Raw genomic sequence first — 27,059 nt, 5'->3', positions numbered from 1 at the left:
GAAGTCACAGGGTAGTAATTATGGGGGATTTCAACTTCCCAAATATTGATTGGCAACTCTTTAGATCGAATAGTTTGGATGGGGTAGTGTTTGTGCAGTATGTCCAGGAAGCTTTTCTGACTCAGTATGTAGACTGCCCGACCAGAGGGGAGGCAATATTGGATTTGGTACTAGGTAATGAACCAGGGCAAGTGATAGAGCTGTTGGTGGGCGAGCACTTTGGAGATAGTGATCACAATTCTGTAGCATTCACTGTGGTAATGGAGAGGGATAGGTATGTGCAACAGGGCAAGGTTTACAATTGGGGGAAGGGTAGATATGATGCTGTCAGGCAGGAACTGAGGAGCATAAGTTGGGAGCATATGCTGGCAGGGAAGGGCACGGTCGAAATGTGGAACTTTTTCAAGGAGCAGATAGTAGGGGCCATTGATAAGCATGTCCCTGTCAGACAGGGAAGGGATGGTCATGTGAGGGAACCGTGGTTGACAAGAGAGGTTGAGAGTCTTGTTAGGAAGAAGAAGGATGCGTATATAAAGTTGAGGAAAAAGGGCACAGGCATAGCTCTGGAGGGATACAAGATGGCCAGGAAGGATCTGAAGAAAGGGATTAGGAGAGCTAAGAGAGGGCATGAAAAATGCTTGGCGGGTAGGATAAAAGAAAACCCCAAGGCCTTTTACGCGTATGTCAGAAATATGAGGATGACCAGGGGGACCATAGGTCCGGTCAAGGACAATAGCGGGAGACTGTGTGTTGAGCCGGAAGAGATAAGTGAGGTTTTGAATGAGTACTTCTCTTCGGTATTTACGAATGAGAAGGGGTGTATTACTGAAGAGGACGGTGTGAAACAGACTGGTAAGCTCGAGGAAGTGCTCGTTAGGAGGGAAGATGTGTTGGGGTTTTTGAATAACTTGAAGATAGACAAGTCTCCCGGGCCTGACGGGGTATATCCAAGGATGTTATGGGAAGCAAGGGATGAAATTGCAGAGCCGCTGGCAATGATCTTTTCATCTTCTCTGCTGACGGGGGTGGTACCAGGTGATTGGAGGGTGGCAAATGTTGTGCCCCTGTTCAAGAAAGGGAATAGGAACAACCCTGGGAATTACAGGCCAGTTAGTCTTACTTCGGTGGTAGGCAAGTTGATGGAAAAGGTGCTGAGGGATAGGATTTCTGAGCATCTGGAAAGACACTGCTTGATTCGGGACAGTCAGCACGGTTTTGTGAGGGGTAGGTCTTGCCTCACAAGCCTGATTGAATTCTTTGAGCAGGTGACCAAGCAAGTGGATGAGGGTAAACCAGTGGATGTGGTGTACATGGATTTTAGTAAGGCATTTGATAAGGTCCCCCATGGTAGACTTATGGAGAAAGTCAGGAGGCATGGGATAGTGGGGAATGTGGCCAGTTGGATTAAGAATTGGCTAACTGATAGAAGGCAGAGAGTGGTCTTAGATGGTAAATACTCAGCCTGGAGCCCAGTTACCAGTGGCGTGCCGCAGGGATCAGTTCTGGGTCCTCTCCTGTTTGTGATTTTTATTAACGACTTGGATGAGGAAGTCGAAGGGTGGGTCAGTAAATTTGCAGATGATACAAAGGTTGGTGGAGTTGTGGATACCGAGGAGGGCTATTGTCGTCTGCAGGGGGACTTGGATAGGTTGCAGTGCTGGGCTGAAAAGTGGCAGATGGAGTTTAACCCTGAAAAGTGTGAGGTCGTCCATTTTGGAAGGACAAACATGAATGCAAAATACTGGGTTAACGGTAGGGTTCTTGGGCATGTGGAGGAGCAGAGAGACCTTGGGGTCTATGTGCATAGATCATTGAAAGTTGCAACTCAAGTGGATAGGGCTGTGAAGAAGGCATATGGGGTGTTAGCGTTCATTAGCAGAGGGATTGAATTTAAGAGCCGTGAGGTGATGATGCAGCTGTACAGGACCTTGGTAAGGCCTCATTTGGAGTACTGTGTGCAGTTCTGGTCGCCTCATTTTAGGAAGGATGTGGAAGCCTTGGAGAGGGTGCAGAGGAGATTTACCAGGATGTTGCCTGGAATGGAGAATAAGTCTTACGAGGAAAGGCTGAACATTCTAGGCCTCTTCTCATTAGAAAGGAGAAGGATGAGGGGTGACATGATAGAGGTTTATAAGATGATCAGGGGAATAGATAGGGTAGACAGTCAGAAACTTTTTCCCCGGGTGGAGCAAAGCGTTACAAGGGGTCATAAATTTAAGGTGAAGGGTGGGAGATATAAGGGGGATGTCAGGGGAAGGTTCTTTACCCAGAGAGTGGTCGAGGCATGGAATGCCTTGCCCGGGGAAGTTGTTGAGTCAGAAACTTTAGGGACTTTCAAAAGGCTTTTGGATAGGTATATGGATAAAGGAGAATGATGGGGTATAGATTAAATTGTCCTTGACAGAGGACAAAGGATCGGCACAACATTGTGGGCCGAAGGGCCTGTTCTGTGCTGTATGTTCTATGTTCTATTGTCCTGCACCTTCAATCTCCCTGACTTGAATGTGACCTCCATCACTGTCCTCTGGATGAAGGAGAATCCACACAAAGAGTTCACTGTTTTTAATCACACTCATACCCGCAGTCCTGGTTCTTACTATACTGACCTAGCTACTGTAAATGAAGACAATCGGTATGAACTGATCGGAAACCTAACCCAAGGCAATGCCTCCATACGGATGAAGGACCTGCAGCTGAATGACTCCAGTGACTACTTCTGTCATGTACACGTCAAGAATGGGGGAGGGGAAAATGTGACGCAGGATGGGATAAAACTACAGGTTGTCGGTAAGGAAACGTCAATGTCAACAATGTGGGGTAAATGATAAAACATGTTGAACAAACAGAAGAGCAAATTCAATCCCAGGGATGAGCTGAGACTTGAGACAGACCTAAACCACTGTAGTTCCAATTCATGAACCCTGGCTTCCACTGACCCTTTAGTGCTATTTCTATCTGTGGACAATGTGCACTGAATTATTGGCCTTGACCAACAGGGCGGGAGGTGTCTTTCCAGCTCAGGTTGAGCAGCACTTCCTGTCCACCATATCGGAGCTTAGGAGGCCGTTTAGAGGATCCATTCTCTAGGCCACAGACTCTCTCAGGCTAATTCCATTCGTCTGTTCCATTAACATCAAACCCATGTCCCCGTTTATCAGGAGTCAATCCATTCCCTCACTAAACATTACAATTCAATCTCTGGATGTTAGCTGCCACCTCTCTCTGCGCATGTGCTTCTCAGTGTCACATAATGGATCTTGCCACCATGCACCTTTAATATTGGTTCAAGGTTAAAGGTTAGAAACAGTGGTGATCCATAGTGACTTGGGGGGCCAGGTTCATAGATCATTAAAATGTCATGAACAGGTCCAGCAAATAATCAAGAAGGCTAATGGAATTCTGGCCTTTATGTTAGAGGAATGGAATACAAAGGGGTAGAAGTCATGTTTCAGCTATACAAAGCCCTGGTTAGACCACACCTGGAGTACAGTGAACAATTCTGGGCACCACACCTTAGGAAGAATATACTGGTCTTGGAGGGAGTGCCACATAGATTTACCAGAATGATACCTGGACTCCAAGGGTTAAATTACAGGGAGAGATTGCACAAACTAGGGTTTTATTTAGAAGGTTAAGGGGTGATTTGTTCAAAGTTTTCAAACGATTCAGGGGAACAGATAAGGTAGAGAGAGAAAAAAACTATTTTTTCTGGTTGGGGAGTCCAGGACTTGGGGATATAGTCTAAACATTAGAGCCAGTCCTTTCAGGAGTGAAATTAGGAAACACTTCTACACACAAAGGGCGGTAGAAGTCTGGAACTCTTCCACAAATGACAATTGATGCTGAATCAATTGTTAATTTCGAAACTGGGACTGATGGATTTTTGTGAACGAAAATTATTATGGAATATGGGGCAAAGGTGGGTGTATAGATTCAGGTCACGGATCAGCCCTGATCTCATTGAACGGAAGAACAGGCTCGGGTGGCTAAGTGGCCAACTCCTGCTCCTATGTTCCTATAAAAAAAAATTTATTCATTCATGGGATGTGGGCGTCGCTGGCTAGGCCAGCATTTATTAAGGTGGTGGTGAGCTGCCTCCTTAAACCGCTGCAGTCCATGTGGGGTAGATATATCCGCAGTGCTGTTAGGAAGGGAGTTCCAGGATTTTGACCCAGCGACAGTGAAGGAACGACGATATAGTTCCAAGTCAGGATGGTGTGTGACTTGGAGGGGAACTTGCAGGTGGGGGTATTCCCATGCATTTGCTGCCCTTGTCCTTCTAGGTGGTAGAGGTTGCGGGTTTGGAAGGTGCTGTCTAAGGAGCCTTGGTGCGTTGCTGCAGTGCATCTTGTAGATGGTGCACACTGCTGCCATTGTGTGAAGGGAGTGAATGTTGAAGGTGGTGGATGGGGTGCCAATCAAGCGGGCTGCTTTATCCTGGATGGTGTCGAGCTTCTTGAGTGTTGTTGCAGCTGCACCCATTCAGGCAAGTGGAGAATATTCCATCACACTCCTGACTTGTGCCTTGTAGATGGTGGACAGGCTTTGGGGAGTCAGGAGGTGAGTTACTCACAGCAGAATTCTCAGTCTCTGACCTGCTCTTGTAGCCACAAGAGCCATTTATATGGCTGGTCCAATTCAATTTCTGGTCAATGGTAACCCCCATGATGTTGATGGTGGGGAATTCAGCAATCGTAATGCCAATATCTGTTAGTCTGAGTTAACTCATTGTAACTTTCTTGCCCAAGCCCCAGCCACCATCCTGGAACTGTCAGCTGTGAATGATAATATAAGTGGAGACACCATCATGTGCAGGGTTGAAGGGGAGCCACCTGCCAACATCACATGGATTGACCCTGAAAACAACACATTGACTGAGGACAGCAACAGTGCAACAGTCACACGAGTGCCGGACAAACATCAAACTGTAGGAGAGTTTCTTAACCCAACACTGAGAGGGACCTACAGCTGTGTGGCTGTAAATGAACACGGGAGAGACGTCTGTCAAATCCACTTCTCCGCTGATGAAAAGGACAAGTTGAATATTGTTCTCTACATTTGGCCTGCCATTTTAATTATCTTCTTTCTTTTAATTTGTTTTACTATCTGGTGGTTGAAGAGAGGTAAGCTTCACAATAAAAACTCGACTGGTGTGGCAACATCATAGTAATATTCTGACATCTTCTAGTTTTCATAACAGGAGGAGGCCATTCAGCCCCTTGAACCTGTTCTGTCATTCAGTTAGAACATGGCTGATCTGTATCTTAACCCTAATACCGTTGCCTAACAAAGATCTCAGTTTTTAAACTTCTATTTGACTCCCCAGTCTCAACAGCTTTTCGGGGAGAATTCCAGATTATCATGACTCTTTGTGTGAAGAGATGCTTCCTGACATCACCCTTGAATGGCCTAACACTACTTTTAAGGTTATGTCCCCTTGTTCTGGACTCCCCCACCAGAGGACATAGTTTCTCTCTATCTACCCTATCAACTCCTTTAATCACCTTGACCACCTCAATTAGATCACCCTTTAATTAAATAAGACCAGGGTTGTCCAACATATGACCCGCGGACCAGACTCTGGCCTGCCAAAGCTTCCCATCCAGCCTTCTGCAAATTCAAATACACCAATTTCCCCTTATCTATTCTGCCAGTTACATCCTCAAAATCCTCCAACAGGTTTGTCCAACATGATTTCCCTTTCATAAATCCATGTTAACTCTGCACAATTTTACCGTTATTTTCCAAGTGTCCAGTTATCACATCCTTTATAATAGATTCTTACGTTTTCCCCACTACTGATGTCAAACTAACAGGTCTGTAGTTCTCCATTCTCCCTCTCCCTCCCTTCTTAAAAAGTGGGGTTACATTTGCTACTTTTTAGTCTACAGGAACCTTGCCAGAATCTATAGAAGTTTGAAAGATAACCACCAATGCATCCACTATCCCTATAACCACCTCCTTCAATACTCTGGGATGTAGCTCATTTGGTCCAGGAGATTTATCAACATTCAATCCGGTTAACTTTTCAAATACTACCTCATTAATAATACTAATTTCAGTATTTCTGAAAACAGAGACATTTTGTCGAATCTTTTCATCTTGCACTCATCAGGACAATTCACAGAATACCCATGCAAGGGAAAGCAACAAATTTATACTGTATGAGAAGACAGTGCTGATTGGTTGGCAAGTGGAATCAGATTGGTGGAGGCATTGCCATGGAGAATGCACCAGTTTGTGGTGACTGACAGTTTAACTGCCAAGCTTTGTTTGAAATTTAAACCAGGCAGCTTGACTCTAATTGGTCAAGGCATTGTCCTAAGGAATGAACCAGCAAATGGCTGTCACTTATTTTGTTTAGCTGAAACAGGCATAATGTGTGTACATGTTCTTTCTGCCTGCAAAGAACAGGGCCCTGTGTATTAATATATGTAGCTTCCAGTAGGCACAAATGCATCACACTGTGAGCCCTACTGACTATCTTAAATCGTAATTCTTAGCACACTGAGGATTATTTAGCAAATATTGTCCAATCGCAGAATCACATATAATATTGGAAACTGTGTTTTGAGTTTTGCAACCACGGGCTGGTTGGGTACGGCCTGTACCTTGCCCGTTGCGAATAGCAGAAGGGACATGTTGTTTGATACGATCTGCCAGTCTTTGGGACGTACGGCCTATATACCTAGTATCAGACTGGCATTGAAATTCATATATCACATTACTCATTTGTGTGATAGGCAGGACGTCTTTTTGGCTTGGCTTCTCTAATATCCTGATTAATACCATGCTTCACATTACCACTATTGGCCAAGAAACAAATCCCACCAATGTTTGCTGCCCCTTGCTGTTTCTTAGCTCCACCCAAACAGATTCCACGTCTTGATCCTTTGATCTAAGATCCTCTCTCACTAATGTACTGACCTCATCCCTTATTAAGAGTGCTAACTCCACCTCCTTTTCTTTTTTTGCCTATCTTTCCTAAATGATGAATATCCAAGTTACCGATCTTGGTCAGCCTGTAGTCACGTCTCTGTAATGGCAATTAAATCATATCCATTTACCTGAATTTGTGTGGACAAATCATCAACATTGTTGTGAATGCTGTGTGCATTCAGGTAGAGTGTCTTTAATTCTGCATTTTTAACATGATTCTGCATTCTGATCCGATTGATGTTTGCCTTTGCTTTGGCTGTCTTCTAATTTCACTTACTACTGTTCTACTTCCTGTTACCAGTTTTGATTCCCTCCAATCTGAGCTCCCTCTCAGGTTCCCATCCCCCTAATAATCTAGTTTGAACCCTCCCCAACAGCACTAGCAAATCTCCCTGCAAGGATATTCGTCCCAGTCCTGCTAAGATACAACCTGTCCATCTTGTAAAGGTCCCACCTGCCCCAGGAACAACCCAATGCCTCAGAAATCATTTGCCCTCCCTCCTACACCAGTTCTCCAGCCATGTGTTCAATTGTTCAATTCTCCTATTCCTATGCTCACTAGCATGTGAGACTGGGAGTAATCCCGAGATTACAACTTTTGAGGTCCTGCTTTTTCATCTCCTTCCTAGCTCCCTAAAATCTGCTATTAGGACCTCATCCCTGTTCCTATGTCATTGGTACCAATGTGGACCACAACCTCTGAAGAACGTCCTGCAGCTGCTCCGTGACATCCTTGACCCTGACACCAGGGAGACAACACACCATCCTGGAGTCACATCTACAGCCGCAGAAACGCCTGTTTGCTCCTATAACCAATTAATCCCCTATCTCGACTGCTCTTCCACTCTTCTTCCTCCCCTCCTGTGCAACTGAGCCACCTGTGGTGCCACAAACTTGGCTATGACTGCACTCCTCTGAGTATTTGTCACCACCTTTCACCAGGCGAGGCTGTGAAGCTCCATGGTTCCTGTGCTCCATTAGTTAAATCGGACACAACGAGTAAAATTGCTGTCTGTTGGGCTCTTTAATACCTTAATTGCCTTCCTGCTATGTGGACGCGGGAAGTTCTCCATGACCAGTCACTGACAGGAAAATCTGAAAGGGATGTTGAGATGTTGGACTTCTGGTCACATCTCTGAATCATTGGTCCAGATGTCTGGATTGTTAGTCCATCGGCATTCCCGTGATTCGAGGATGACGTCTACTCAGGGTCACGAGTTTCTGCCATTGGTCCTCGTGTGGGTTAATACATCAGTTTTGTTTTGGCGACATTCAAGGCCAGGAGTTTCTCGTATGCAGAATTGAAGAGATTGAGAGGGCTTGCAAACCTGGTGCAGAGTGGACAATGGCACTGCAGTCATCTGCAAACTGTAGCTCATGTATGTCTATGTCCGTCAGTTTAATTTTGTCTAAAGTACCCGCTAAAGGCTGAAGGTACAGCCACCAATGGTGGAGCGGTGAATACTGGGATGTGCAAGAGTTAGAGGAGCACAGAGATATTGGAGAGTCGTCTGGGCACAATTTCATGCACAGCACAATAGCTGGCTTGTTAGATCTTGTCTGGGTGGGAGGTGTGGGGAGGGGAATCCTTAGTAAGTAAACTGATGGAGCAGATCACCTGCTATTATATAGCCGACTGCCTGATGGTCATTTCTGTCAATTTCTATGGAAATACTCTCTTACGTTTCTGTGTCTTTGACAGATCAGCAGGAAGCTGGAAGCAACAGTGTTGCTCATGATACCGTGTCACAGCAAGCAGAGACAGGTAATGAGACAAACCCCTGCTTTGCACTGAGAACATTCTTAGATGTACATACCTTAAGCTCAAAGTAAAAACAGAAAATACTGGAACTGCTCAGCAGGTCAGGCATTGTGAGTGGAGAGAGAAACAGAGTTAATGTTTCAGGTCAGTGACCTTTTATCAGAACTGGGAAAAGTTGGAAATGTAAACGTTCGGAATGTAACCAGTTTTAAGCAAGTGAAATGGGGGAGGGTGGGAAAAATAACAAAAGGGAAGGTCTGAGATAGGGTGGAGGGCAGGAGAGAGCAAACGACAAACGGTTTAATGGTGCAAGGCCAGATGGAGTGGTGATGGAACAACAGAATCACAAAATCATTACAGTGCAGAGGGAGGCCATTCAGCCCATCGTATCTGCACCGGCTCTCCAAAAGAGCAATTCACTCAGTTCCATTCCCCCACCTTCTCCCTGTAACCCTGCACATTCTTCCTTTTCCTATAACAGTCTAATTCCCTTTTGAATGCTTCAATTGAACCTGTCTCCACCACATTCTCAGGCAGCGCATTCCTGACTTTAACCACTCGCTACGTGAAAAAGTTTTTCCTCAAGTCACTTTTGCTTCTCTTAACCAATTACTTTAAATCTGTGCCCTCTCGTTCTCGATCCTTTCATGAGTGGGAACAGTTTCTCTCTATCTACTCTGTCCAGACCCCTCATGACTCTGAAAAGACAAGTAAAGAAACAAAAGATATGACGGGGGAGAATGACAGAATAATGGACTGAAAACAAAAAAGAGAGAAAAGCCAAACTCAGCAAAGAAAAGGAAACAAGATGGGGGCAGAGATTACGGTCTGAAATTATTGAACTCAATGTTGAGCCTGGAAGGCTGTAAAGTGCATAATCGAAAGATGAGGCGCTGTTCCCCGAGCTTACATTGAGCTTCATTGGAACACTGCAGGCAGTTGAGAACAGAGAGGTCAGAGTGGGAGCCACATGGAGAATTAAAATGACAGGCGACTGGAAGCTCAGGGTCATGCTTGCAGACTGAGTGGAGGCGTTCCACAAAGCGAAAACCCAGTCTGCGTTTTGTCTCCCCACAATATGATTTTCTCTTTTTCTCACCGTCACTCCCCCACCATTTTAGTCATAGAGTCATAGAGAGATACAGCACTGAAACAGGCCCTTCGGCCCACCGAGTCTGTGCTGACCATCAACCACCCATTTAAACTAATCCTACATTAATCCCATATTCCCTACCACATCCCCTCCTGCATTAATCCCATATTCCCTAACATTCTCCTACCTACACTAGGGGCAATTTACAATGGCCAATTTACCTATCACCCTGCAAGTCTTTGGCTGTGGGAGGAAACCTGAGCACCCGGAGGAAACCCAAGCTTGCTTAAAACCTATCCTATCTCTAACTTTTCCCAGTTCTAACAAAATCTCATCGACCTGAAACGTTAACTCTATTTCTCTCTCCACAGATGATACCAGACCTGCTGAGTATTTCCAGCACTTTTTTTTTAGAACATTACAGCGCAGTACAGGCCCTTCGGCCCTCGATGTTGCGCCGACCTGTGAAACCATCTGACCTACACTATTCCATTTTCATCCATATGTCTATCCAATGACCACTTAAATGCCCTTAAAGTTGGCGAGTCTACTACTGTTGCAGGCAGGGCGTTCCACGCCCCTACTACTCTCTGCGTAAAGAAACTACCTCTAACATCTGTCCTATATCTATCACCCCTCAACTTAAAGCTATGTCCCCTCGTGTTTGCCATCACCATCCGAGGAAAAAGACTCTCACTATCCACCCTATCTACCCTGCTACTTTCTGCTTTTATTTCAGATTTCCAATATCCACATTATCTTGCCTAAAACCCCTCTTCAAAAATAGGTCACATCATCTGCCCCATTACGATTGATTTTCCAGACATTTCCTCCGCCTCTTGGGATTTACACAAAGTCCATCCTTCCCTGACTACAGTAATAATATTAAGAGCTGTTGTGGGGAGGGCAGGAGGGGTCATTAAGCAGGAAATCACTTCCAGTGGGAATTCAGTCAGTCTGGATTTACTCAGAGCAAGAGATGTGGGTACAGTAATATAAAAGCAAAATACTGCGGATGCTGGAAATCTGAAATAAAAACAAGAAATGCTGGAGCCACTCAGCAGGTCTGGCAGCATCTGTGGAAAGAGAAGCAGAGTTAACATTTCGGGTCAGTGACCCTTCTTCGGAACTGACAAATATTAAAAATGTCAAAGGTTATAAGCAAGTGAGGCGGGGGTGGGGCAAGAGATAACAAAGGAGAAGGTGTAGATTGGACAAGGCCACATAGCTGAGCAAAAGGTCATGGAGCAAAGGCAAACAATATGTAAATGGTGTGTTGAAAGACAAAGCATTAGTACAGATAGGGTGTTAACGAACTGAGGATTGAACAGCAGCAAGTACAAACATGAAAAAAAAACAGTGGGTAAGCAAACTGAACAACCTACAATGAAATGAAATTAACAAAAGAAAAAAAAATTTTGTAAAAAATGTAAAAAATAAAAAATAACTAAATAAAAGTAAAATGGGGGGGCCCGTCTTCCCTGAAATTATTGAACTCAATGTTCAGTCCAGCAGGCTGTAGTGTGCCTAATCGGAAAATGAGATGCTGTTCCTCGAGCTTGCGTTGATGTTCACTGGAACACTGCAGCAATCCCAGGGTAGGGATGTGAGCATGAGAGCAGGGGGGAGTGTTGAAATGGCAAGCAAGATGTGGGTACAGGTTGGAAATGGTAAAGGAAGTCAGACTGGGTCACTGTGTCACAATATCTACTACATTGCAAGTTATAATAACCCCACCCCCCCAACCACATAGGAACTGGAGGAGGCCATTCAGCCCCTCAAACCATTCGATCACAATCATGGCTGATCTGTACCTCAACTCCATTTTCCTACCTTAGCTCCTTATCCATCGGTACTGTCACCTAACAAAACTCTTTCGACCTCAGTCTCAACAGGTTCTATAATGGGTGTACAGGGCACAATTTCAACATTTGCAGATGACACAAAACCTGGAACTATTGTGAGCTGTGAGGAGGATAGTGATAGACTTCAAGAGGACATAGACAGGCGAGTGAAATAGGCAGACACGTGGCAGATGAAATTTAATGCAGAGAAGTGTGAAGTGATTCATTTTGATAGGAAGAATGAAGAATGGCAATATAAAATAATAGATACAATTCTAAAGGGGGTGCAGGAGCAGAGGGACCTGGGTGTGTATGTGCACAAATCATTGAAGGTGGAAGGGCAGGTTGAGAAAGTGGTTTATAAAACATACAGTATCCTGGGCTTGATAAATAGAGGCATAGAGTACAAAAGCAGAGAGGGCATGATGAGCCTTTATCAAACACTAGTCCGGCTTCAACTACAGTATTGTGTCCAATTCTGGGCACTGCACTTTAGAGAGGGTGCAGAAAAGATTTGCAAGAATGGTCCCAGGGATGAGGGGCTTCAGTTATGTGGAAAGTCTGGAGAAGGAAAGGTTGAGAGGAGATTTGATAGTGTTAAAAAAATGAGGGGTCTGAACAGCGTAGATAGAGAGAAACTGTTCCCATTGGTGGAAGGTCAAGAACCAGAGGGCACTGATTGTTCAGAGAACCAAAAACAATTTGAGGAAAATCTATTTTTACGCAGCAAGTAGTCAGGATCTGGAATACACAGTGTGGTGAAGGCAGATTCAATTGTGGCTTTCAAAAGGAAATTGGATAAGCACCTGAAGAGAAAAAATATTGCTGGACGACAGGACAAGGGTGATGGAATGGGACTAGCTAAATTGCTCTTGCAGAAAACCATTACGGACAGGATGAGGCAAATGGCCTCCTTTGATGCTGTCACCATTCTATGATTCTAAAGGTTCCCACCTGCTTCAGGCACAAGCCTTAAAGCCCACCTGAAGACCCCAATCTAAATGGCAGTGGACGGAATGATGGAATGGTGTATTCTGTAGTTCAATTTGGATTGCTCCTACTGCCCTGCTCCCAGTCTAAAACAGGACTGGGAATCAATCTGCTTATTTACCCAGGCAACAAAAACATGAAACATATTATTTACCTGAGTCGTCCCATCCGACAATCTACCAGCTTTTAAAGAAAGAACTTGCATTTATATAGCTACTATCACCACCTCAGGAAGTCCCAAAGTGCTTTCGAAACGCAGTCACTGTTGGAATGCAGGAAACACGGCAGCCAATTTTGTGCACAGCAAGCTCCCACAAACAGCAATGGGATAATGACCTGCTAAATCTAATTTAGGTTTGAGAAATATATGTTAGCCAGGGCACCCGGGAGGACACCCCTGCTCTTCTTCAAAGAAGTGGCCATGGGATTGTTAACTGAGAGACCAGATGGAGCCTCAGTTTGTCTCATCTGAAGGACGGCACCTCTGACAAGGCGGCACTCCCTCAGTATTGCACTTAGGGGTGTCAGTCTGGATTATGTGCTCAAATATCTGGAATGGAATTTGAATCCATGATCTTCAGACATGACGGTGAGAGCACTATCCACTGAGCCACAGCTAAAACTCAAAAGCTAAAGGTTTTTAAAAGCCATGTTTGGCATCCCCAATCATTAGTTTGTGATTTACCTCCTTCTCTCTGCAACTATTTCATCCTTGATAGTATTGTCGTCATTTCACCTGTGTTTCTCCATTTTAAAAAATCCATATTTTCTTCCATTTTTGTCTTTGATAGATCCACCGGGAGCTGAAAGTAATCCTGTTTACAGTGTTGTGAATTTTACAAAATTACAGCAAGCAGAGACAGGTAAATCCACTTCAAAACAGAAAATAGAGCGCAGTGGTTAAGGACTGCGGATGGGACCACTCTTATTCACAGTTTACATAATTAATTTGGACGTAGGAATTGGAACTACAATTTCAAAATTTGTGGACAAATTGGAAGGTGTAGTTAACACAGAGGAGAACTGCGGCAAAATACAACGAAGCATTAATAAACTTGCAGAATGGGTGCAAATGACAAACGAACTTCAACATAAATAAGTGTGAGGTTGTGCATTTTGGTAGGAGGATTATTGAGGCCACATCGTCCTTGGAAAATAAGCATCTAAATGGGATAAAGGAACAGCAAGGTCTAGGGGTAAAGGGACACAGATCACTAAAAGTAGCAACACAGGTTAGTAAGACTATTTTTAAAAAACTATCGAAGAAATGGGGTTCGTTTCTAGAGGGATAGAATAGAAAAGCAGAGAGGTTATGTTAAATAAAAATAGAAATTGCTGGAAATACTCAGCAGGTCTAGCACCATCTGTGGAGAGAGAAACAGAGAGCAGGATTTTTCAGCCCTGATGGGGGCTCATGCGGAGATGGGCGGACATGAAAATTGGCACCGCCGGATGGCATACCAGCCAGCCACTTTCCTCAGGGCAGGCCCCGGCAACCTGCCCAATTTGGAGACGTGGCCAAGTAATCTTGTTGATGAACTTATTGCCATCTTGTCAAGAGCCAGTTTGGAACGTTGGTGGGGACACACGGGTTGAATGCTGTATCAGCAACAGTCCATGTGCTTAGAGGCCTGGGTATCCTTGTTCAGGACCTGGGTGTCCTTGTTCAGGACCTGGGTGTCCTTGTTCAGGACCTGGGTGTCCTTGTTCATGAGTCACTGAAAGCTAACATACGGTACAGCAAGCAATTAGGAAGGGAAATGGTATGGCCTTTACTGCAAGAGGATTTGAGTACAGGACTAAAGGTGTCTTGCTGCAATTGTATAGAGCCTTGGTGAGATCACACCTGGAGCATTGTGTACTGTTTTGATCTCCTTATCTATACTTGCCATAGAGGGAGGGCAATGAAGGTTCTCCAGACTATTCCGTGGGATGGTGGGTTTGTCCCATGAGGAGAGATTGAGGATACTGGGCCTGTATTCTCTAGAGTTTAGAAGAATGAGAGGTGATCTCATTGAAACTTACAAAATTCTTACAGGGCTCGACAGGGTGGATGAAGGAAGGATTTTTCCTCTGGCTGGGGGCCTGGAACCAGGAGACACAATCTCAGAATAAGAGATAGGACATTTAGGACTGAGAAGAGGAGGAATTTCTTCACTCAGAGGGTGGTGAATCTGTGGAATTCTCTACCTCAGAGGGCTGTGGAGGCTCAAATGTTGAGCCTATTTTTCAAGACAGAAATCATTATATTTCTAGATGTTAAATATATCAAGGGACATGGGGACAGTGCAGGAAAGTAATGTTGAGGTAGATGATCAGCCATGATCTAGTTGAATGGTAGAGCAGGCTTGAGGGGCTGAATGGCCTACTCCTGCTCCTATTTCTTATGCTCTTATGTTCCTATGAGGCAGCACACAGTCATGAGGAGCCAGTCATGGCCACTCCATGCAATTAGTTGGGCCAATAAAAGGGTGCATGGCTAAGAGGGTCACTCAGTCACTGGCACACAGGTGCCATCGGGTGAGCAGAGGTTGCACAGCGAGTGGTCTGAGCACACTTGGGCAGCGGAAAAGGTCATGACCCTCCAGGGATCATGGGGTCATCAGAGGAGGGTGGGTGAGTGCAGCTGAGCGTGAGCAAGGCAACAGGTAGACATGGGATTAAGGTACTCAGATATTGGGTCGAGTGGCAATGAGGATCGACATCCTCAGGAACAGAGATAGAGCTCCAGCCATAAGGCCCCAGGAGACTGCGCCTCTCTAAGCAGATGAACACTGAGATTTGTGCCCTCGTTGAGGAAGACCTCACACCTTGCAGTACTGTTCTCCATGCCCGACAGTCGCTTCCAAAGTCATTGTGGCCTTGAATTACCTCGCCTTTGGCTCCTTCCAAGGATTAGCAATGGACTTTAGTGGCCTCTCACAAGCGGCCTCTCACAAGATGCAACCCATTGCAGCTAGCAGGTCACTGCTGCCCTATTTGTGAGACCTGGGCAGTACATACAATTTCAAATAGATGAGGCCTTGCAGGCACAAAGGCCAGTGGGATTCGCCTCCATTGCTGGATTCCCCAAATGATGCAGGGCATCATTGATTCCACCCTTGTGGCCATCAATGTGCCAAGCGATTGGCCAGGGAAATTCATCAACAGGAATGGGTACCAGTCGCTGCACATTCAGCTGGTCTGCGACCACAACAAGCCTCCGACATGTGTGCATTCACTTTCCTGGCCGATGCCAGAACTCCTTTATCCTCCGGGAGTCCAGGTTGCTGCAGTTCTTTATTCTATCCCCTGAACAACGTGGCTGCATTCTAGCCGACGAGAGTGTCATGCTAGACCACCACCTGCCAAGAATGAGGTATAATAATTTTGCCACAAGGACATTATATTTCAACTTGTTGCTGTGAAGAAAAGGAGGCCTGTTACAAGGGCTGCCAGACACTTGACTGGAAGACTTTTACATACCAATAGGGACAAGAGAGGTTACTCCCATTATCCATCTAACCCACAATGGACTTTGAGCACCAGACACTGAAGGCAGGGAAGTGCATTCCAGACCATGCTAAGATGATATAATCCACAGAGCCAAGACGTGGCAGACCAATTAGTAACATGATTAACCTGCTTGGCAACCTGGGTTTTTCTGAATTGTACAAACAGTTTGAACTTAGAAACACTGTTTGCTCCTGGACTGAGCCGATCTCTCCTGTCTGCTCCCATCTCTTTCTCACAAGCCTCTGAATCCACTGAAGATACATGAACTCTAAGAGAGAAAAGTCTCCCACAGTGAACAAGGTTTTAGAAGAATACTGGGCCCCAACAAAAAGCAGGATCTACCTACAATCAAGGACTCTACAGCGAGTTTGAAGAACTGTAACAAAAACTCTTCAGATATTGCCTCAAACATTTCCACGTATTTTTCCTTCTGCTCTTTTCTGTCTCTATCTGCATGTGTGTATCGCGTATGCATGCTCGCGTGGGCGCGTCATGTATCCGTAGGCATTAACCGAATTAGAGTTTAAGCTCAAGTTCAATAAATTTCAACTTTTCTTCTTTAAACCGAAGAAAGCCTGTTTGTGCTGGTTTCTTTGCCTTATAATTGGAAAGCGGTGAACAAGGATTCACCAAGAGGGAGCTAAAAACACGGTGTGTTTAAAATTAAACCCTGTTACAGTAAGACCAGGTAAAGGCTGAAAGGGAACCCTAGACCTCTTTCTCACCTGGCCATAACAAGGGATATACCTTGAAGAGATGGCTACTCACCCCTTTATGTCACCCCAAGACGGAGCCACAGAGGCATCACAGGTGAAGCCATCTGCTCACTAGGACCACCATCGAGCAGACCATCAGGCTTCTGAAGATGCAGTTCCGATGCCTGGACCAGTCGGGTGGTGCCCTGCAGTACACTTCTGCAAGGGTCTTGCGCATTGTGATCGTCTACTGTATTCTCCATAACATGGCTCTCCAGAGAGACCTGGACCTTGAAGAGGGTGAGGCGTGAAAACAACACAGCTCCTCGGAGGAGGACGAGGAAGAGGAAGATGCAGAACAGAGGTGGCGGGGTTGGCTCAGGAGTCAAAGCTCCCATCGGGATAGTGTCAACTTCGGGGAACATCTGGCATCTGAGCGCTTCTCACCCAAGAGGACTGGATGCTCTGGAACTCACTTTGATCTGCCTGTGAGAGCAGTTCTATTGATTAGATCCACTTGTACTGCCAATGCATGGTGCTCATCTCTCCAGCAGTCTCACTGTTCTTGTTCAAATACCATTGCTTCCCTTCACCAGCTTATCCCTCTTTTCCAGTTTTTACCATTAAAGAATGGAAGCTCACATGTGTCAACATTTACAGTGTTAGCAAAAAGTTAAAAAGTGCACATTAACAAGTGAAAAAACCCCAAGTGAACCACTCAGTGCTCTGATGAACGCAGTAGCCTTCGGTCTTGGCCACTTCTATGCGGAGCGCCCATTGTGACCTCGGATGAGTGGAGGCAGCCTGCTTGCGTGTGTCTACATGTGGCTGAGATGCCCATAGTGGTCATCCTTGTTGTGGAGATGCCAGTAGGAGATCCTCCAGAAGCTATTGTACCAGCATCAATGCAGGGGCGGTCTCCATCACTGGGCCATGCTGGATACATGGCTCCTTAGTCAGAGGGGCCAAGGAGGTCGATGATGTTGATGGCGGTGCCCCTTGATGGGAGGTTCCCACAGCTTCATCGGTGACTGCCTCAGGCTTCGGATGACACTCTGGATGACTGGAGGGGACCACCAGCCGGGGTGTAACTGGCACAGTTATAGCTATAGTCATTTACGGCACAGAAGGAGGCCATTCAGCTCATCGAGTCCATGCTGGCTCTCTGCGCAGCAATCCAGCCAGTCCGCTCCGTGCATCTCTTCGCCATCAGCACCACTGACCAGTCCATGCTACAGAGCGTGCATTCTGTGCATGTCAGTGCACTGTTCCTGCATCCAATCCTAGTGCTGCCGCATTTAACTCTCCATGTGGTTAGCCACTCTCTCAATGGAGCAGCTCATTGCATTCAATCCCCTGAGCCATGGTGGTGTGCATGAACTGACTGGACTCCTCCATTCTCAGCCCATGATCCTGCATTGCCTCAGGGAACTCCAACATAAGTGCACACATTTGGCCTGTTTCTGTGCTGTATAAGTCTATGACTCGAAGTGCGGGAAAGTGGGAGTAGATTGGATGGGTGTGATGGTCGGTGCAGATGCGATGGGCCGAAGGGCCTGTTTCTGTGCTGTATAAGTCTATGACTCTATGACATCTCTCACTGCTGGTCAAAGTAGGGCCTCCTTTCTTGTGACTCCTGGGGCTGTGCATCTGCGCCCAGCTGAACATGGCTGTTTCTGTCCTCCGTCCTCCAAGAGGGGCTTCCCACAGCTGCCTCTGCCTCTGTCACTTCCTCCTGCACACTAGTGCCATATTCTTCACCTAGTGCCACCCAATCTAATTGCACAAAAGGCCCACCATTGTGAGTGTATCTGCACCGGTGGACAGTGTGTTTAAATGATGTGACGGTGCTAGGTCTGCTGTTTCGGATGTTTGAGAGACCCCTAGTGATGCTGCTGTACTTTCACCCTCTCCCTCCATGACTGACCCTGTGGGAGACATTAGAAGGAGATCATGAGAACTCTTCTGTGACATCAGATGCCTGTGCAGTGCTGAAGCTTCCCAGTGCAGCTGAGTCTTGGGCGTGCTGTTAGACGGGGAGGAGTGGACCCCATCCCCTTTATCGATAGATCTCACTCTCTCCCCCAGCTATTCCTATCTCTCCACTGCCTACTTTTTATTTTATATTCCTTCATGGGATGTGGACATCACTGGCAAGGCCAGCATTTATTGCCCATCCCTAATTGCCCTTGACAACTGAGTGGCTTGCTCGACCATTTCAGAGGGAAATTAAGAGTCAACCACATTGCTGTGCGTCTGGAGTCACGTGTAGGCCAGACCAGGTAAGGACAGCAGATTTCCTTCCCTAAAGGACATTAGTGAACCAGATGGATTTTTACGACAATTGATGGTAGTTTCATAGCACCATAACAGAGACTAGAGTTCAATTCCAGATTTTTTTCTAATTAATTAATTGAACTAAATGAATTTGATTTAAATTCCACCAGTTGCTGTGGTGGGATTTGAACCTGTGCACTCAGGAAATTAGCCTGGGCCTCTGAATTACTAGTTCAGTGACATTAGCACTATGCCACTGTCTCCCCATTTGGTGCTGTGGGGACACCCTGGCGATTTCCATTCTCCTCTTGTGTGTATTATGCACCCTTTTGTGGAATGACAAAAGGGAGCGAGCTAAGGCACTGCTGGCCTCTCTGATTGATGCTATTTACAGAAGAAGCTGCTTGTATCAGTGCTGCCAGGTCCTCAACAGGGGCTTTGAGTAAGTAATCCCGCTGGGCACACATTTCTCCCATGTTCAGGAGCACCGCCCTCAGGCTGCTCAACTGTTGTGTCTGCTGGAGCATGAAGACCCCCAAGGCCTGTTATCAGGGCCTCACTTTGCACTCACCTTGCCAGAATGAAAAAGGTCATTAAACCTCTTGCAGCACTGCACCCAGTTCCTCCGCACTATAATCCTGCTGCTGACAGTTCCAGCCACCTCCAGCCTTGCCTGTTTTGACTGGCAAAATCCCGCCCAACGTTAAAATGTCAGGTCTGTGAAAGCTCTGGCCACTGTTTCACTCTCCACAGATGCTGCCAGATCTGCTGTGTATTTCCAGCAATTTTTGTTTTTATTTCCGATTTCTAGCATCCGCATTAATTTGTTTTTGTCTGAGGTTATGTTGAACTTATATAAAACCTTGGTTAAACCACACTTGGAGTTACTGTGCACAGTTCTGGTCTCCATAATTATAAAATGGATAATGAGGCACTGGAGAAAGTTCAGAAAAGTTTTACCAGAATGATACCAGCACTGAGAGGTTGTACACATCAGGAAAGATTGAACAGGCTGAACGAAGACTGAGGGGTGACCCAATAGAGGTTTTTAAGATTGTCAAAGGATTTGATAAGGTAGATATAAAAAGTTTCCATTTCTGGGGGAGATCAGAACTAGGGGCTATAAATATAAGACAGTCTCTAATAAATACAGCTGGGAATTCAGGAGAAATTTCAGGACCTTAACTCCATACCTCTCAATACCCTTATTGAACAGATGTCTTTCGATATCAGACTGACACCAGTGTCCACAGTCTTTTTGGGGAGAGATTTCCAGATTTCCACTGCTCTTTGTGTGAAGAAGCACTTCCTGATTTGACGCCTAAATAGCCCAGCACTCCTTTTGGAATTAGTTGTTTAGTAGCACAGAAATCGAGTATTGCTGAAAAGAGACATGTTGTCGAAGCTTTTCATCTTGCACTCATCAGGACAATCCGCAAGAATAACCAATGTAAGGGAAAGCAACAACTTTATACTGTTTTAGAGAGTGCTGATCAATTGGCAAGTGAACTCTGATTGGTCGAGGTGTTACCATGGAGATGCTGAATGCTTGATGCTGAAACAGAACAAATCAAAGACATCCTGGGTGATGATGGCTACCCTGATCAAATCATTTTGTGCTGTATATCACATAAACTTATGAACGGGCCGAAGGCCCTCATTTTCAGCCCTGAAAAGTGCCCAGTCTACCTCAAATTACCCTGGAAGGGTAATCTAGCCCAAAAATTTACGCAACAGGTAAAGCTAGCTGTTTCACGCTGCTGCTATACGGTAGCAACATGTGTGGTGTTCGCCACTGACAGGATGCTGCTGTCAAGCTAAAAAGATGCCCTGCCTATCACACAAATGAGTAATGTGATATATGAATTTCAATGCCAATGTGATGCTAGGTATATAGGCCGTATGTCCCAAAGACTGGCGGATCATATCAAACAACACGTCCCTGCCACTGTTCGCAACAGGCAAGGTACAGGCTGCACCCAACCAGCCCCGTGCTTGCAAAACTCAAAGCACAATATCCAACATTCGATGTGATTCCGCAATTGGACAACGTTTGCTAAATAATCCGCAATGTGCTAAGAATTACGTTGACAACCAATTTAAGATTGTCAGTAGGGCTTGCAGTGTGGCACATTTGCGCGTACTGGAAGCTATATATTAATGCACAAGGCCATGTTCTTTGTAGACAGAAAGAACGTTGACAAACATTGCGCCTGTTTCAGCTAAACAAAATAAGTGACAGCCATTCGCTGGTTCATTCCTCAGGGCGATGCTTTGACCAATCAGAGTCAAGCTGCCTGGTTTAAATTTCAAACAAAGCTTGACAGTTAACCATCAGTCATCGTAAAGTGTGCATTCTCCCTGGCAATGCCTCGACCAGAATTCACTTGTCAACCAATCATCACTCTCTTCTCATTCTGTATAATGTTGTTGTTTTCCCATACGTTGGTATTCTTGAGGATTGTTCTGATGAGTGCAAGACGAAAAGCTTCGACAACATGTCTCTATTTTCAAAATAGCCTTTTTGATTGCTTTTTATTCCTGTCTACTAATTTTAATGAAGCAGCAAAGGATATATCAATTTTCAACAATACAGATATCTGTGCTCCTCCAATTCTGACCCTTTGCACATCCCTGATTTTAATTTCTGTACCATTGGCGGCCGTGCCTTCAGCTGCCTGGGTCCTAAGCTCCGGAATCCCCTCCCTAAACCTCTCTGCCTCTGTCCGCCTCTCTCCCTCCCTCTTCTTGAAGTCATTCCTTAAAACCTACCTCTTTGACCAAATCTGTCCTAATATCCCCTTGTCAAATTTTGTTTGATAACACTCCTGTAAAGTGCCTTGGAACATTTTACTCTGTTATAGGTGCTATATAAATGCAAGTTGGATTCATTATTATAACCAATAAATTGTAGAAAGGCTTTGAAGATAAGGATGAAAGAAGAAAGTAACTGACTGTGTCCTTTACAGATCCACAGGAATCTGAACATGTCTCTCTCCACGGCAATGTAAATATTCTAAGACCCCACCAAGCAGAGACAGGTAAGGAATGGTGACTCCAGAGCTAGCAGTGAACAGATAGCAGCCAACCATAATTTCTACTTTATTTGAAGAGTAAACCTTTCACATAAGTACAACTGACATGATGGAGTACCTTTTAAATATTGACAGTCAGGGTTGCCCATCGTGGCAATATGTGGAACTCAAAGAAGAACAAAGATAATTACAGCACAGGAACAGGCCCTTCGGCCCTCCAAGCCTGCGCCGATCCAGATCCTCTCTCTAAACATGTCGCCTATTTTCTAAGGTTCTGTATCTCTTTTCTTCCTGCCCATTCATGTATCTATCTAGATACATCTTAAAAGACTCCATCGTGCCCGCATCTACCACCTCCGCTGGCAATGCGTTCCAGGTGCCCACCACCCTCTGCGTAAAGAACTTTCCACGCATATCCCCCCTAAACTTTTCCCCTTTCACTTTGAACTCGTGTCCTCTAGTAATTGAAACCCCCACTCTGGGAAAAAGCCTCTTGCTATCCACCCTGTCTATACCTCTCATGATTTTGTACACCTCAATCAGGTCCCCCCTCAACCTCCGTCTTTCTAATGAAAATAATCCTAATCTACTCAACCTCTCTTCATAGCTAGCGCCCTCCATACCAGGCAACATCCTGGTGAACCTCCTCTGCACCCTCTCCAAAGCATCCACATCCTTTTGATAATGTGGCGACCAGAACTGTACGCAGTATTCCAAATGTGGCCGAACCAAAGTCCTATACAACTGTAACATGACCTGCCAACTCTTGTACTCAATGCCCCGTCCGATGAAGGAAAGCATGCCGTATGCCTTCTTGACCACTCTATTTACCTGCGTTGCCACCTTCAGGGAACAGTGGACCTGAACACCCAAATCTCTCTGGACATCAATTTTCCCCAGGACTTTTCCATTTACTGTATAGTTCACTCTTGAATTGGATCTTCCAAAATGCATCACCTCGCATTTGCCCTGATTGAACTCCATCTGCCATTTCTCTGCCCAACTCTCCAGTCTATCTATATTCTGCTGTATTCTCTGACAGTCCCCTTCACTATCTGCTACTCCACCAATCTTAGTGTCGTCTGCAAACTTGCTAATCAGTCCACCTATACTTTCCTCCAAATCATTAATGTATATCACAAACAACAGTGGTCCCAGCACGGATCCCTGTGGAACACCACTGGTCACACGTCTCCATTTTGAGAAACTCCCTTCTACTGCTACTCTCTGTCTCCTGTTGCCCAGCCAGTTCTTTATCCATCTAGCTAGTACACCTTGGACCCCAAGCGCCTTCACTTTCTCCATCAGCCTGCCATGGGGAACCTTATCAAACGCCTTACTGAAGTCCATGTATATGACATCGACAGCCCTTCCCTCATCAATCAACTTTGTCACTTCCTCAAAGAATTCTATTAAGTTGGTAAGACATGACCTTCCCTGCACAAAACCATGTTGCCTATCACTGATGAGCCCATTTTCTTCCAAATGAGAATAGATCCTATCCCTTAGTATCTTCTCCAGCAGCTTCCCTACCACTGACGTCAGGCTCACCGGTCTATAATTACCTGGATTATCCCTGCTACCCTTCTTAAACAAGGGGACATCATTAGCAATTCTCCAGTCCTCCGGGACCTCACCCGTGTTTAAGGATGCTGCAAAGATATCTGTTAAGGCCCCAGCTATTTCCTCTCTCGCTTCCCTCAGTAACCTGGGATAGATCCCATCCGGACCTGGGGACTTGTCCACCTTAATGCCCTTTAGAATACCCAACACTTCCTCCCTCCTTATGCCGACTTGACCTAGAGTAATCAAACATCTGTTCCTAACCTCAACATCCGTCATGTCCCTCTCCTCGGTGAATACCGATGCAAAGTACTCGTTTAGAATCTCACCCATTTTCTCTGAGTCCAAGCATAACATTCCTCCTTTGTCCTTTAGTGGGCCAATCCTTTCTCTAGTTACCCTCTTTCTCCTTATATATGAATAAAAGGCTTTGGGATTTTCCTTAACCCTGTTTGCTAAAGATATTTCATGACCCCTTTTAGCCCTCTTAATTCCTCGTTTCAGATTGGTCCTACATTCCCAATATTCTTTCAAAGCTTCGTCTTTCATCAGCCGCCTAGACCTTATGTATGCTTCCTTTTTCCTCTTAGCTAGTCTCACAATTTCACCTGTCATCCATGGTTCCCTAATCTTGCCATTTCTATCCCTCATTTTCACAGGAACATGTCTCTCCTGCACGCTAATCAACCTCTCTTTAAAAGCCGACCACATATCAAATGTGGATTTACCTTCAAACAGCTGCTCCCAATCTACATTTCCCAGCTCCTGCCGAATTTTGGTATCGTTGGCCTTCCCCCAATTTAGCACTCTTCCTTTCGGACCACTCTCGTCTTTGTCCATGAGAACTCACATGACTTCCCATTGACCCTGCATACACGATGGGGGTCAGGGGCAGTGATCACTCCCTAATGGGAGTGATCCTGGTGAAAATGCAGGGATCACATCCCAGAGAAATATTTGCCCATCTCCCAAGGTTTTTAGTTTAAAAAGGCAAAATCCTGAATCTTTAGCCTTGCAGAGTAATTGCTGAGCACGTTTGTTCCTGTTGTGTTAAATGGCCTTTCAGTTGATTGGACAATGGGATTCTCTTGACTAGGATCTAGCTTGTTGTGCAATCACCAATTCAATGGGGCACATTGTCAATAACAGAGGACATTTGGGTTCATCGTTATTTTCTCTATGTGTCTTTAAAGATGCGCAGGAGGTAGAAGGTGCTCTCAAAAGCACGGTCAACAAACCCAAAGCACCTCAAGCAGAATAGACAAGTAAAACAACAAGAATTGCCTTTGAATGCCATTAGATCATGCCTTACTCAGTTCAATTACAACCTATTAATGAATGAGGAGTTGGAAGGTTTGGATGATGAGGGGTAGTTATATAAACTGGGCATGTTCTCACTGCAGAGAGAAGGTTCAGGGTGATGTGATGTTCCTTTTCGCATTCTAAAGGGAGTAGATAATGTCAACCATGACAGATGGTTTCACCTTGACCAGAACAGTAGAACCAGAGGACACAACCTGCACTTGAATGGTGGGGGTTAATTTAAAACGAATCTGCAGAAACAATATTTATGAGAAGATGGGAGGGGGAGGGGGGGAGGCTGAACGTGGCTGAAGAACTGGCAAGGGTTTTGTTCTGTTTCCTGCCTGGCAGCCGGTCAAAATGACAGCCTCCTAATTGCACTGTAGGAACATTAATAATTGGTTAATGGCGTGTCCCGCCTCTCCGTGGCAGGACACAATATCCGCTGCCGTAGAAAATGTATTTGATCAATCATAGAGTCATTACGGCACATAAGGAAACCATTTGGCCCATCAAGTCCATGCCAGCCCTCTGTTGAGCAATCCAGTCAGTCCCATTGCCCCACTCTATCCCCATAGCCCTGCAGGTTCATTTCCCTCAAGTGCCTATCAATAAGCCTTCAGAAAATTGATTAGGATACCTGACAAAATATACAAGTAAACCAAAATTTTCCTTTAACTTTAAAAAAGCAGTCAAATATTTTTTTAAATAAAATGCATATCAATCACCCTACACTCACGTCTGATATTAAACCTACAGTAATGGCACACAATAAATGAGTTTTTACAGAAACTCATTAATCTAGCTAATGCGCCAGTAAACCTCCACAGCAAAATGTCATCTCCATGTTAGGTCATCATGGAGGTAGTGGTCCACTTTCTTAAAATTTCAATCATCATTGTCATACAAACATATGAACTAGGAGTAGGAGTAGGCCATTCGGCCCCTCGAGCCTGCTCCTCCATTCTATAAGATCATGGCTGATCTGTTTGTGGCCTGAACTCCACTTTTCTGCCTACCCCCCGATACACTTTGACTCCCTTGTTTGTCAAGAATCTGTCCATCTCTGCTTTAAAAACATTCAATGACTCTGACTCCACCTCTCTCCAGGGAAGAGAGTTCCATGATCTCACGGCTCTCTGAGAGAAAGAATTTCCTCTCATCTCTGTCTTAAATATTTTTAAACTGTGCCCCCTAGTTATAGTCTCTCCCAAAAGGGGAAACATTCTTTCAACATCCACCCTGTCAAGACCCCTCAGGATCATATATGTTTCAATAAGATCACCTCTCATCCTTCTGAACTCCAATGAATACAGACCCAACCTGTCCAGTCTTTCCTCATAAGATAATCCTTTCATCCCAGGAACCAGCTGAGTGAACCTTCTCTGAACTGCTTCCAATGCAATTATATCCTTTCTCAAGTAAGGAGACCAAAACTGTACACAATACTCTCGATGTGGTCTCACCAATGCCCTGTACAACTGTAGCAAAACATCTCTACTTTTATATTCCATTTCCCCTTGCAATAAACGATAACATTGCGTCTGCCTTCTTAATCACTTGCTGTACCTGCATACTAACTTTTTGTGTTTGGTGTACTAGGACACCCAGATCCCTCTGCGTCTCAGAGTTCTGCAATCTCTCTCCATCAAAATAATATGTTGCTTTTCTATTTTTCCGGCCAAAGTGGACAAGTTCACACTGGCCCACACTATATTCCATTTGCCAAATCTTTGCCCTCTCACTTAACCTATCTATATCCTTTTGCAGACTCCTTATGTCCTCTTCACAATTTACTTTCCTACCTATCTTTGTGTCATCAGCAAATTTAGCAACTATACATTCTTTCCCTTCATCCAAGTCATTGATATAGATTGTAAATAGTTGAGGCCCCAGCACTGATCCCTGTGGCACTCCACTAGTTACATCTTGCCAACCTGAAAATGACCCATTTATGCCTCCTCTCTGTTTCCTGTTAGCTAACCAATCCTCTATCCATGCTAATATGTTACCCCCTATACCATGGGCTCTTATTTTGTTTAGTAACCTTTTACTTGGCACCTT

The 27,059-nt window shown here is 45.1% G+C and overlaps 1 protein-coding gene across 1 annotated transcript in view; it reads left to right on the top strand.

The window, feature by feature from the left end:
* The first annotated feature begins 2,476 nt into the window (after positions 1–2,476).
* Positions 2,477–27,059, top strand: part of LOC137368624 (CXADR-like membrane protein) — a 30,853-nt gene continuing 6,270 nt past the window's right edge. The window contains exons 1-5 of the mRNA XM_068028765.1: positions 2,477–2,787; positions 4,749–5,123; positions 8,642–8,704; positions 13,420–13,491; positions 22,065–22,136. Coding sequence (XP_067884866.1) covers positions 2,529–2,787; positions 4,749–5,123; positions 8,642–8,704; positions 13,420–13,491; positions 22,065–22,136 — 841 coding nt within the window. The 5' untranslated portion in view covers positions 2,477–2,528. The remainder of the gene's footprint in view (positions 2,788–4,748; positions 5,124–8,641; positions 8,705–13,419; positions 13,492–22,064; positions 22,137–27,059) is intronic.

This window comes from Heterodontus francisci, chromosome 4 (genome assembly GCF_036365525.1).
Source record: "Heterodontus francisci isolate sHetFra1 chromosome 4, sHetFra1.hap1, whole genome shotgun sequence".
Classification (NCBI taxonomy): domain Eukaryota; kingdom Metazoa; phylum Chordata; class Chondrichthyes; order Heterodontiformes; family Heterodontidae; genus Heterodontus; species Heterodontus francisci.
This window is presented reverse-complemented; position numbering and strand designations above follow the sequence as displayed.